Source organism: Myotis brandtii, unplaced genomic scaffold, assembly GCF_000412655.1.
Source record: "Myotis brandtii unplaced genomic scaffold, ASM41265v1 scaffold250, whole genome shotgun sequence".
Taxonomy (NCBI): Eukaryota; Metazoa; Chordata; class Mammalia; order Chiroptera; family Vespertilionidae; genus Myotis; species Myotis brandtii.
The window spans coordinates 2,929,225-2,940,499 of NW_005359478.1; the positions used below are offsets into that span (position 1 = coordinate 2,929,225).

The window sequence follows — 11,275 nt, forward strand, 5'->3', positions numbered from 1 at the left end:
GCTACGGGACCTACTGCTACTCCGAGTAGGGCCACCGCGCCCCTTCCGCACGCGGACAGCGCCTGGGAGTCGTGGCGGGGTCTCTTGCTGCCCTTTCCCTCCAGCCTCTCCTCCCGCCAGATGAAGAGCAGCCCCTCCCGACCCGCCTTCCCGGGCCTCCTGGCGGGTCGGGTCGGGTGTCGGGAGGGGAGGGGGTGGCGCCCCGGTGATGGTGACGGGGTGTAGCTACGACCCCGGACCTGCGGACCAAGGCCCCGTGGCGGTTCGCGTGCCCCCAGCACACAACTCAGCCACTGCTAGGGGGTGGGAGGGGCGCCCAGGGGACATGAACTGACCTCTGTATACAGCAGTAAAATAACGGGAAGTTTTTGTGTTGGACGAAGCTGTAGGCGCAGCGAGGAGTCGAGGGTGAGGGGAACGAGCTCGATAAAGCGTGCTGACTGCGCTCTTGAAGGGCTGCTGCCGCTTCGGGGTGAGCCTGCGGGAGGGTGGCGAGGAGGGAGAGCTGCAGGCACCGAAGCGGGAATAGACGCGGAGAACCCAGGGTGTTCGCCGAGCACCACCAGGGGGCGCCACAAACTCACCTAAGATTCCTTCAAATCCGCCGGAAGCGCTCCAACCCCTAGTCCTACACCCCACCACCGAACAAATAAAAAGACCTAAAAATATTTCTAAATGCGTTTGTACCCTGCCAGTCTCCCAGGAGGGTTTTCAGGACTACTATTAAAGAAGGGAAAATTATACCGTTGTTACAACTAATGGGAAATCAACCCCGTGGAAGGAGGAGGCGGCAAACACCACACCAGCACGTCCCACAGGGTTGATACTTGGGGTGACTGTGCATTTGGTTTAGCGCTCACCACCACCATGGCCGCCAGGGAAAAGGGGCAACGGGACCGGAGCACTCTTAACATCCGGCTAAAGGAAGCATACCAGTAACTCTACGTACAAACTCGAATGCCATTAATTCATTTTTCATATATATTATTTTTTATTTTTTACTGTTCAAGCAATCTATCTGCACCACAAAAGCCTGGTCTAGAGAATAGTAATGACTGGAGCAAAGGTCATGAACTTTCTAATGGCACTTTATACATGTAAACTTGCATTCCAAGACGGTTCTTGCTATGATTGTTAAAGATAATTCATCCCATAGGACTTTGTATAAGGGACAGAGAATGATCAAAGAATAGCATTTTCAATAACCCACAGATAGCAAATGAAATATTTGTGCTAGTTCTAAGCTTTGATTTTCCTGTCTTGGTCATTGGATAATACCTTCCTCCCAAGGTTGCCGGGAGCAGAATTGAGACAATGCCTGCACTGGGTAGTACATGCCTGTTACACCTAAGAGGCACTCAGTAAGTGGTAACTATAATAATCAATGATTGTTATTATAACAATAATAGCAATAATAGAACAATTATTATTATTCAGGTTCTTAGCAGGTAGCTTGTAGGATTGGTTGCTGTATGGCATTGTATTAGTCAGAACACGCTAACTTATGATGTGACGACAAACAAACCCCAAATCTCAGTGGCTTAAAATAAAAGTTTCTCACTTAGGTAGGCTACATGTACATTATGGTCAACAAGGGGGTGGTTCTTCTCATTTTAGTTATTCAGGGACCCAGGCTGATAGAGTAGTCACCATCTCAAATGCTGTAAGTCACTATGCCAGAAGTAAAAAAATAATAGCTATGGCCCAGAGGGACACCTGTTCCTTCTGTTCACAAGTCAGTTTTCCAGAACTGATTACGTGGCCCCACTCAACCACAAGGGGGCGGGAAAGAGCAGTCACCTTGGCCTAGAAGCAAAATTGGAAATACTATTTGGTAGCAGCAGCAGTACCCAAGTCTACCACAAGCACCAAGGAGGGCAGTATAGATTCTGGGACACATTGGTATTCTCCCATCCCCCATCTTATCTCAAAACCATTAACTGCATTTAAGGAATGAATTCATGTAATGAATTACAACCACAAAGACCCTTTTTAAAAACAAGTTAACATTTACAAGTGTCAGGGATTTGGATGTGGACATATCTTTTTGTGGCCACCATTCAACTCACCCATTAACTTTTTATGTAATACCTACTGATGATCATTTTCTAGAGCCATTATTTCATTAGGAGTACAAAATGGAGATGTTCTAATTTTGTTATCCCTCCTTCACTTATTAGCTGTACTCTGTAATCATCCTATATAATAAAAGGCAAATATGCAAATCAACCAAACGGTGGAACGACCGGTTGCTATGATGCACACTGACCACCAGGGGGCAGACGCTCAGTGCAGGAGACCTGTAACAGGCTCAGGCAGAAGCCCTGAAGCCCTGAGCCGGGCTCATGGCTGGTGAGTGCAGTGGAGGTGGCAGGAGCCTCTCCCGCCTCTGTTGCAGTGCTAAGGATGTCCGACTGCCAGCTTACTGCCAGCTTAGGCCCACTCCCCGCAGGGAGCGGGACTAAGCCATCAGTCAGACATCCCTCAAGGGCTTTGGACTGCACGAGGGCACAGGCTGAGCTGAGGGACCCCCCAGAGTGCACGAATTTCGTGCACCGGGCCTCTAGTCTACTATAAAGGAAAATTTCCCTCATCAACTATTTTGTTACCCTGACATATCACCCATTCAGGAAATGTAAGCTTAATACTTGATTCTCTTTCATTTTTCTTAGATGGCTGCTATGGACTATATTTTGTGCTTCCCTTCCCCCCAAAATTCATATGTTAAAACCCTAATCCCCAATGCCACTGTATTTGAAGATGGGGCCTTTGGGAGGTAATTAAGCCCATCGGGGGGATCCCTCATGAGAAGAGAATCAGGAGAACATGCTTCTCTCTGCTCTCCACAAGGTGAGAATGCAATGAGAAGCTGCTGCCTGTCAACCAGGAAGTGGGCCCTCACCACACACCAGATCTGCTGGCCTCCAGAACTGTGAGAAATAAATGTTAGTTGCACCCCACCTATGGTCATTTGTTATAGCAGCCCAAACTGACTAAGACAATGGGGTTCCCTAAAAGCAAACGTTGAATTAAGATTTTTGCGCCCAGCCAGCGTGGCTCAGTGGTTGAGCATTGACCTATGAACCAGAAGGTCATGACTCGATTCCCAGTCAGGGCACATGCCTGGGTTGTGGGTGACCCCATTGTGGGGTGTGCAGGAGGCAGCCGATCAATGATTCTCTCTCATCATTGATGTTTCTATCTCTCCTCCTCTCCCTCTCTGAAATCAATAAAAATGTATACTTTTTAAAAAGACTTTGAGTACAAGTAGTTTGAGTATAAAACTTTGAGTTCAAGGTCATGCTAAGATGCACTGGTAGAGGAGTGGAGAACTGAGACCGGAAAGGGAGGGAAGCCACTGAAAGCTGTGTAATAGAGCAGGTGGAGCAACTGAGGCTCAGTCCTTTGGGGAATTCTGGAAGACAGTGTAGAACCTGTCTCAGAGAATCCTACCCAAGGGGCAATGGAACTAGGGTATTATTGGTGAACTTCCTGTTGGAAGATTGAGGGTTGCTTCTGGAAGCATTAACCCTCTAGTATTCCTGGCTAGCCCTGTGCTCAAACATGTTCCCACAGCCAGGAAAAAAAAAAAGCCCTCAGGCAGATTCCCAGATGTTCACCAAGAGCCTTCTTGCAGAGGTGATGCTGAAGAACATGGGTCGTATCTACAGTCCACCCTTTGCAGTGCTCAGATCCATTTGTGTCCCCATGTTAAATTCACTTTGTCCTGTCACTGATTCTTCAACATGGTGGCTGATGGCAATTTCTAAATCTTAAAAAAAAAAAAAAAGTGTCTTGCAACAGGAGGGCTCGTGGGACAAACTACAATAGCCGTTGCTGCAGTTGGTTCCAAGGAGTAATCAATATTCAACATCTCCCTCCTCTACAATTAATTCTGTTGGTCTCTGGTGTTTTCACAATGGAAAAACCCAGACCTTCATCCTTGAAGGCCTCAGCCTTTCATTGCCATGCCCTTGAGAGACCAACATTGCTGCAATTGCCTGTTCATGATTACCATTGGACATGGAATAACCAAGATCAAATGTCTTTGTCAGTATACATTTTTTTGGTCTACTGGTCAATTGGCATGAGGTACCCAAAATGACCCAGAGGCTGCTGTTGCCTTAGGTTTAGTGGTACCCTTACTGTGACTCCTTGTAGACACATCTCCCAACCTAGGAACTAGGGCTTCTAATTCTGCAGAGCCTAAATTTACAGGAACAGGAAGCACAAATTCCCCACATGGATCATGGGACTGATTATGAAGGGGTATTCTACTTCCATACCCTGGTTCCTGACCCATAATTTCTAGCTGTCGGTGCCAGGCAGATTTCCTTAGCTCTCCTCTCTTCTCCTCCCCCCTCCCTCCCCCCGCCCCCGCCACCGACCCCCGCTTAAAAAAAAAAATTCTAGCTCTCTGGGATGCAGCACCATACAATGGCCACTTGTTCAAAATATATACTGTATTTCGAAGGCCAGTAGCCCAATCCCAGATGATGTTTCCCCAAGCTGGTATATTTCAGAGAGGAAGGGAGAGGGAGAGAGATAGAAACATCAATGATGAGAGAGAATCATTGATTGGCTGCCTCCTGCACCCCCTCCCCCACCCCCGCCACTGGGGATCAAGCCTGCAACCCGAGTATGTGCCCTGGCCATTGGTTCATAGGTTGATGCTCAACCACTGAGCCACACCAGCTGGTCCCAAGCTGGTATTTAGATGTGTTGTAAAGAGACCATGCTAGTGGACTATCAGGCTGGCAATTTCAAGGTGATGTGGTGTATCATAGGGCCAATGGAGACTATGGTCCTATGCCCATTGTCACATTTCCTTCACTAGTAAAGTGGATCCCCTAGGTTAGAGGTGATACTATATGGGATCTCATAAAGCTAAGTCATTTCCTTTATGTCCTTGGATAATGGTGCTGCCCAAGGTGTGTGGGCAGGGAAGGCAAATCCATATCCAGAATATTAATCCCAGTAAGGAGATATTGCTCTCTCCTCCAGATTGAATGAGGTACATTGTAATCAACATGCTGCCCAGTGGCTGGTTGGGCTCCTTAAGGGATGGTACCATGTTGAAGGTTCCGTGTCTGTCTCTGCTGCTGACAGGTCAAACATCTAGCATTAGCAGCAGCTAGATTAGCCTTGGTGAGAGGGAGCCCTTGCTGGTGGGCCCTCACATAGCCTCCATGTCTACTGCCACAGCGACTCCATTCATGGGCCCCTTGTGCAAGCCCTGGCATCGAGGAGGACAAAGGCTGGCTGTTACCCACTAGAATCCTTCTTTTCCCTTGGCTATTCAGTGTCTCCTCTGCAGTGAATGTTCTTTAATGGTCCTGCCACAAGATACAATGCCCACTGCTGTCAGTCCACCCATATAGCTCTTCCCCAGACTTTCTTATCTCCAATCTTCCAGTCTTACCCTTTCCTGGCCCCTGGCCAACCAACAAAGCCATTTGCCACTGTTCAAGAGTTCATGTATATACTTCCCTCAAGTCCCCTCTCTCACGGCAAAGTAGGTGGCCAGTGTATTGCCTGAAACCCCCTGGGAGGATCCTCCCTCACCACTATCTTTTTTTTTTTTTAATATTTTATTGATTTTTTATAGAGAAGAAGGGAGAGGGACAGAGAGTTAGAAACATGGATGAGAGAGATCGATCAGCTGCCTCCTGCACGCCCCCTACTGGGGATGTGCCCGCAACCCAGGTACATGCCCTTGACCGGAATCGAATCCGGGACCCTTCAGTCCGCAGGCCGACGCTCTATCCACTGAGCCAAACCGGTTCGGCTCTCACCACTATCTTTTAAGGGCACCCCTAAGTGGGTCTGTTGTGTGGCAGCAGTCCATGTTTAGCTCACATCAAAATATCAAAGTGACCCATCCAAGAAACAGGCCTAGGCTTTTTCCTCCTCTGGAGTATGACCACGGAGAAATCCCATAAAACTATAGGGTGAGCTGAGAGAGAGGCATGGGTGCAATAGAGACAAGTAATGTGGGAGCCCTGGCTTCCTGCTCCCTCTGAGCATGCTCATTCCCAATCACAAATGTGCCATTTTGGAATACTGTGCTCACCCACATGTGCTCATGACTTTGTGGATCTGAAAGTTCCCAGATCTTAATAAACCTGGAAAGTGAGACAGGGAAGGGAAGGGATCTAATAAATAATTGAATAAGTAATCCAAATAATTGAACAGGTGATGACCATGGGCAGCTGGAGACTGGAGGACTTGCCTCACAGTTCCTGCCTGAGAGGTGAGGGGGCTGGGGTTTCACCCTCTGTCACTGGTTGAGGGCTGTCTCCAGGGGCATTAATCCTCTGGTACTTCTGACTCACCATGCACTTAGGCCAAGCATACCTCCCCAATCGGAAAAATTCCTCAGCAGTCAGCAGCCTTTGGCTTGTTGAGGTCACTGCTAAGAGGATATGGGCAGGGGCATCAACAGGATCTGCTGTACCCTATGGATTTCCAAAATCGTGAGTTGGTGTGCTATCGATGTCCAAAGGTGACCAGTGATTTCATGTTTTAGTAGCATTATGAACTTACTGACTTTTTATATTATTGGATATGTTTCCATCTCTTACAGTCATGATTCATGTTAATGCTGAAGTTTTTTGGCCAGTGGGAGTATTCTCAAGTTGGCTATTGGGTCCTTTTGACATGAACTTGACCTGAGTTCTCAAGTATGAAAAATTATCCTGCTGCAGGCCTGGAATTTCTCCAGAGTCCTGGTTCCTTTTAGTGGAAAGTTCAAGACTACAATCTGGGCACAAGGCATATTCATTGTTATCAGATTGTTACTGCTCCTAAATAAACTGTATACACAAATAATATTTATAAATGTTATATATAACTGTTCTCCAGAACACACACACACACACACACACACACACACACACACACACACACACACATCATGAGTTCATGCTGTTGTGTCTAATTCAGATGAAAGGTTAGCAGTGATTGCTTAACTTTCACTTTCTTTTACACTGCAAATCTTAGTTCTTAAAACTATTACTATAATTATTTGCTTTATCATAATAAAAAAAACTTTTCAAAATAGTAATGCCAACATCAAGATTTCTCCATGGCTCTTTTGCTCTTAGAAATGTATAGTAAAAATGCTGAGTTAAAAAAAAAATGCTGAGTTTTATAATCAGAAAATTCTGGGTGGCTTTGCCTCCAACTTCATATACAATTAGGTGCATTTGTTTAAGTTTTAGATTTTAAGGGATTGAAGCACTTTTATTCTTTTAAAATTTAATTTAAAGTTAATTGAATTATTTAATTTTGTGTTTTAATTTTATAAAATATTTACAAGGTTCCAACATCAAAACCATAAATCAAGGTGTTAGTGCCATTTTACAGGTGAAGAAACTGAGGCTCAGAGAGGTTAATAGCTGGCCCAGCATCATAGAAAAGTGAATGGTCTTCCCCATCAGGAGCCAGAGACAGGACTGCAGGGAGCCTGAGGGAAGGGACTTTTTGTCAATAAGTAGACTTGGTTGTACTCAGGGTCGAGCCTTCCAGTACCTTCAGCTGTTCCTTATGGAACAGACTGGTGGTCTCCTCTAAACACAAGAGTTTGCATCCCTCAAAGCGAGGGTCTGTAAGCTCAGGGGACAGTGGCTCCTGCTCATACAGCAGGGGTTGTTCAGTCTGTAGGCCTCACCACTGACTCCCCACCCCCCATTTCCCTTCCCACCCCCATTCTCTTTCAGCTTCAGGAGCCCTTAGAGCTATACCCAGCCATTCCTGGCCACCCCCTCGCCTGGACTAGCAGCCCCTGCTTCCTGGCCCCTTTCAGAAGCTATCAAAGCCCCCATTCTCCTAACACAGCTGTGCCAGCGCTTAGCACTGCCTCCATCCTTCCCTTCAGCCCCACATGCACGTTCCCAGGTGCCTGTGTGACATGCAGGGCCTCAGAGAGGAACTAAGCTGCCTGGGCCCTTACCCCCAAGCCTGGGAAAGTGGAAGCAGGTGTTCAAGGGGCTGGGAAGGACAGGCTCTTCCAGTGGCCTTTGTGGTTGGGAGTGCAGTGAGAAAGGCCCAAGGCTAACACTGGAGATGGAATGCTCTTAGGATGGAAGAACTTGGACTTGGAGGGGAGATTCTGTCTCCTCAACTTGGGTCGTGACCTCAGCTGAAGGGGAGAGGCAGGAGATGGATTGTCTTCATCTGGAGAGACTGGAAAACTCCCCAGGGCTCAGGAGGCTGGGAGGCAAGCCAGCTGGGCTGCACGTGGAAAAGGGAGGAGCGCTCCCCCCACTCTCCCTCCTCTCTGTCTTCTCTCCACCTCCCAGGCTTCCTCTCCCCAGAGAGAGACCGCTCCAAGTTCTGGCAAGACCCTGACCTGGGAGGCAAGAGACTTCATTTTGGTCACGGTCAGTTACCTGTTGTGTGACCCTAGATCAGTGGTTGGCAAACTCATTAGTCAACAGAGCCAAATATCAACAGTACAACGATTGAAATTTCTTAAACTATATAGGTAGGTACATTGTTATTAACTTAATTAGGGTACTCCTAAGGCTTAGGAAGAGGCACACTCAAGGGGCCAAAGAGCCGCATGTGGCTCGCAAGCCGCAGTTTGCCGACCAGGGCCCTAGAGAGTCACTTCACCTCTTTGGTCTCCGTTTCTTTATCCAGAAGATACCTACGGTTACCTGAGACATTCTCCTCCTGTTACTGGGCCAGTGGTTCTGCTTGAACTGTGACCCGCGTTCTTCCTGCTTCCTTTGGTTCTGTTTGCTTTCAGCCAGTCCCTGGGGGTCCTTTTCTGAGACCTAGAAGGGAAGATCTTGCTCAGCAAGTGAATAGAAATGGGAGGGTGGTCACATGGCTATGGGTGAAGATGTAAGTAAAGACAGTAAAGAAGGTCCCTGATCAGAAACTGCCAGTTCAAAGCACGATTAGACTTCAGTGTGAATTGTTACAGCTGGCAATGTTGGAAAAGGCTTGGGGAGGTGTTTATTCCTCCCCTAGGAAATCCTCAAGAAAAGATTTCTCTCTCAAACACTGCACCCCCATCCCATTCACAGAGGAGTGGCCCACTGACTGCCTGGCCAGGAGATCTGGTGGAGATTAGTGTGTGTGTGTGTGTGTGTGTGTGTGTGTGTGTTTGAGTGTGTGTGTGTGTGTGTGTGTGTGTGTGTGTGTGTGTGACAAGTAGAGGAAAAGAAGTAGGTTTTGCTGACGTGTAGGCCAGGGGCTTCCTTTACCCAGCCCAGTGCAGTAGATGGCACCCAGCACAGTAGATGGCACCCAGAGCAGTAGATGGCACCCAGCGCAGTAGGTGGCACCCAGCACAGTAGATGGCACCCAGAGCAGTAGATGTCATCCAATAGAGTAGATGCTACTACAGAAGCATTTCAAGGTTTTGCCACTGCAAAGGGCAAAACAGTGCCATGACTCAAATGCTGGCTCTCATCAAGACCTTCACAGCGGCAGCTGCTCTGTTCTCTCACTCTGTCTGGCTTCCCACTAGGGGTCTCCCTCTTGGAACAGACTGTCTGGTACCAGCCCTTGTCCCAACCCAGGTGCTGCTGGCCTCAGTCAGGGTTGGACTCCCCCTGGGCACCAAACTGTGCCTACACTCCTAGGGCACATGAGGGGAGGTAGTGAGGAAGGTCACTTTCTCTGTCTTCCCAGGTCACAGACAAGTTTTCCGGAGGCAAAATCTATGGTTACCTGTGAGCCACCACTGGGACTGAATTCCAGCCATTCGGTTGCCTGGCCCCATTGAGCCTCTGGTGGAGAAGAGCCGTGTGGGGTCGGGCTGGATGTACACCCCATGCTGACACTGTCCTGCAGGACAGAAGGTCTGAGTGGAGCCAAGGGAGGTCCTTGGGCTACCAGGTTCGGATCTGTTCCAAAGGCCTTGGATCCTCCTCTCCACTAGAGGACTTGGGACAGCACCCCCAGGCCTAAAATAGTGCCTGGTCCATAGTGGACACTCAGTTAACATTTACTTAACAAAATCAATAAACTGAGGTTTCCTCCTCCCTAAACCATCCCAAGCACATTGCTCTGTCCTCTTCATTCTCCCCTCCCCGCCTGGGGCATTTCTCTCACTGAGGGACGGTACCTCCCTCCATCCTAGGTCTTCCTGTCCTGTCTCTACAGGAGATGCGTCTCTGGGAGTTGCCAGAATTCCTCAAGGATTGGGGCCGTTGGGACATCCAGTGGAAGGCAGCCCCGATTTCCCACGCAGGAGGGACTTGGGTGCAGTCTAGACGGGAGGACAGGAACTTGCTTTTAGCCTGCCTTTGCATTGCGTGCACCGCACCTCACTCTCTTTGGGATATTTGGGGGGTGCTGCTGACGATTATGGGGATCAAAGCCTCAGACAAGCTCTCCTTGATGCTACCGCTGGTGTACAGGGGAGAGAATCCATCCGGCGTCTGGCTGTCCTGCCCACTGTCTGTGCCAGGGGCTTTGCCTGGAGTCCCAGGAGGGAAGAAAGAGGAGGGAGGGGAGAGAGCCTGGGAAAGAGGAGGGAAGCAGAGGCCCTGGAGCTGGGAGGAGGTTGTCATTGGTATTCTGGGCGCTGAGAAGTAAGTCCCCAGTGGCTGGGCAGCCGTCAAGGCCCACCTCCTGGCACCAGGCTGCACATTCATCTGCAAGAGCCCCGGCCAGGGGGCCTTTTGGGCTCCCAGCAACCCCTGCATTTCCCACATTGGTTTGCATGAGCAGTAACGTTGGTTCACAGCGCCACCTTCCCACCCCCACCCCCTCCCCCATGTCTAGAGAGTTTATGACTTGCTTTGCTTAACCCATGAATCTGCTGTCTAACCTGTCCCTCCAGCTGCAAAGTCAGCTCCCCTTCGGTCCAGGGAGTGCGAGCACCACAGGAGACAGAGCCCCATCAGGGAGGTGGCGAAGGTCTTTTGCTCCTCATCCGGCTTCCAAACACAGCTTCCCTCCCCCATTCTTCTGTGTGTGGTGTCCCTCTAGGCGCAAAACCTCCCGTTCTCTCGCCCTCCTCCCTCCTCTCAAAGTGTGAGTCCCCTTCCTGTCCCCTTGACCAGTCCCTCTGGCTGTCTAACTGCCATCCCTCCAGCTGCAGCATCATCTGCGTCCTCCCCGCCTTCCTGCCCTCCCTCCTTACTCCAAGCCTCGGCTTCCATCCCCTGAAGGATGTCCTACTTCACTCGTCCTTGCTCTCTCTATTGCCGCCCGGAACCGACGCCGAGAAGGCAACGGGTCCCGTGACTTTCCCGAGCCCCCCGTGTTCTGGGCCAGGGGGCGGGGGCAGCCCCGGGGAAGGGCAGGGCGG

General features: G+C 49.4%; 1 protein-coding gene across 1 annotated transcript in view; it reads left to right on the forward strand.

Moving 5' to 3' along the window:
* BCAN (brevican) overlaps positions 1-11,275 on the forward strand; it is a 33,888-nt gene that overhangs the window by 5,070 nt on the left and 17,543 nt on the right. Inside the window, exons 7-9 of the mRNA XM_014540652.1 lie at positions 9,505-9,512; positions 10,100-10,112; positions 10,636-10,639. Of these exons, the coding sequence (XP_014396138.1) occupies positions 9,505-9,512; positions 10,100-10,112; positions 10,636-10,639 (25 nt within the window). The remainder of the gene's footprint in view (positions 1-9,504; positions 9,513-10,099; positions 10,113-10,635; positions 10,640-11,275) is intronic.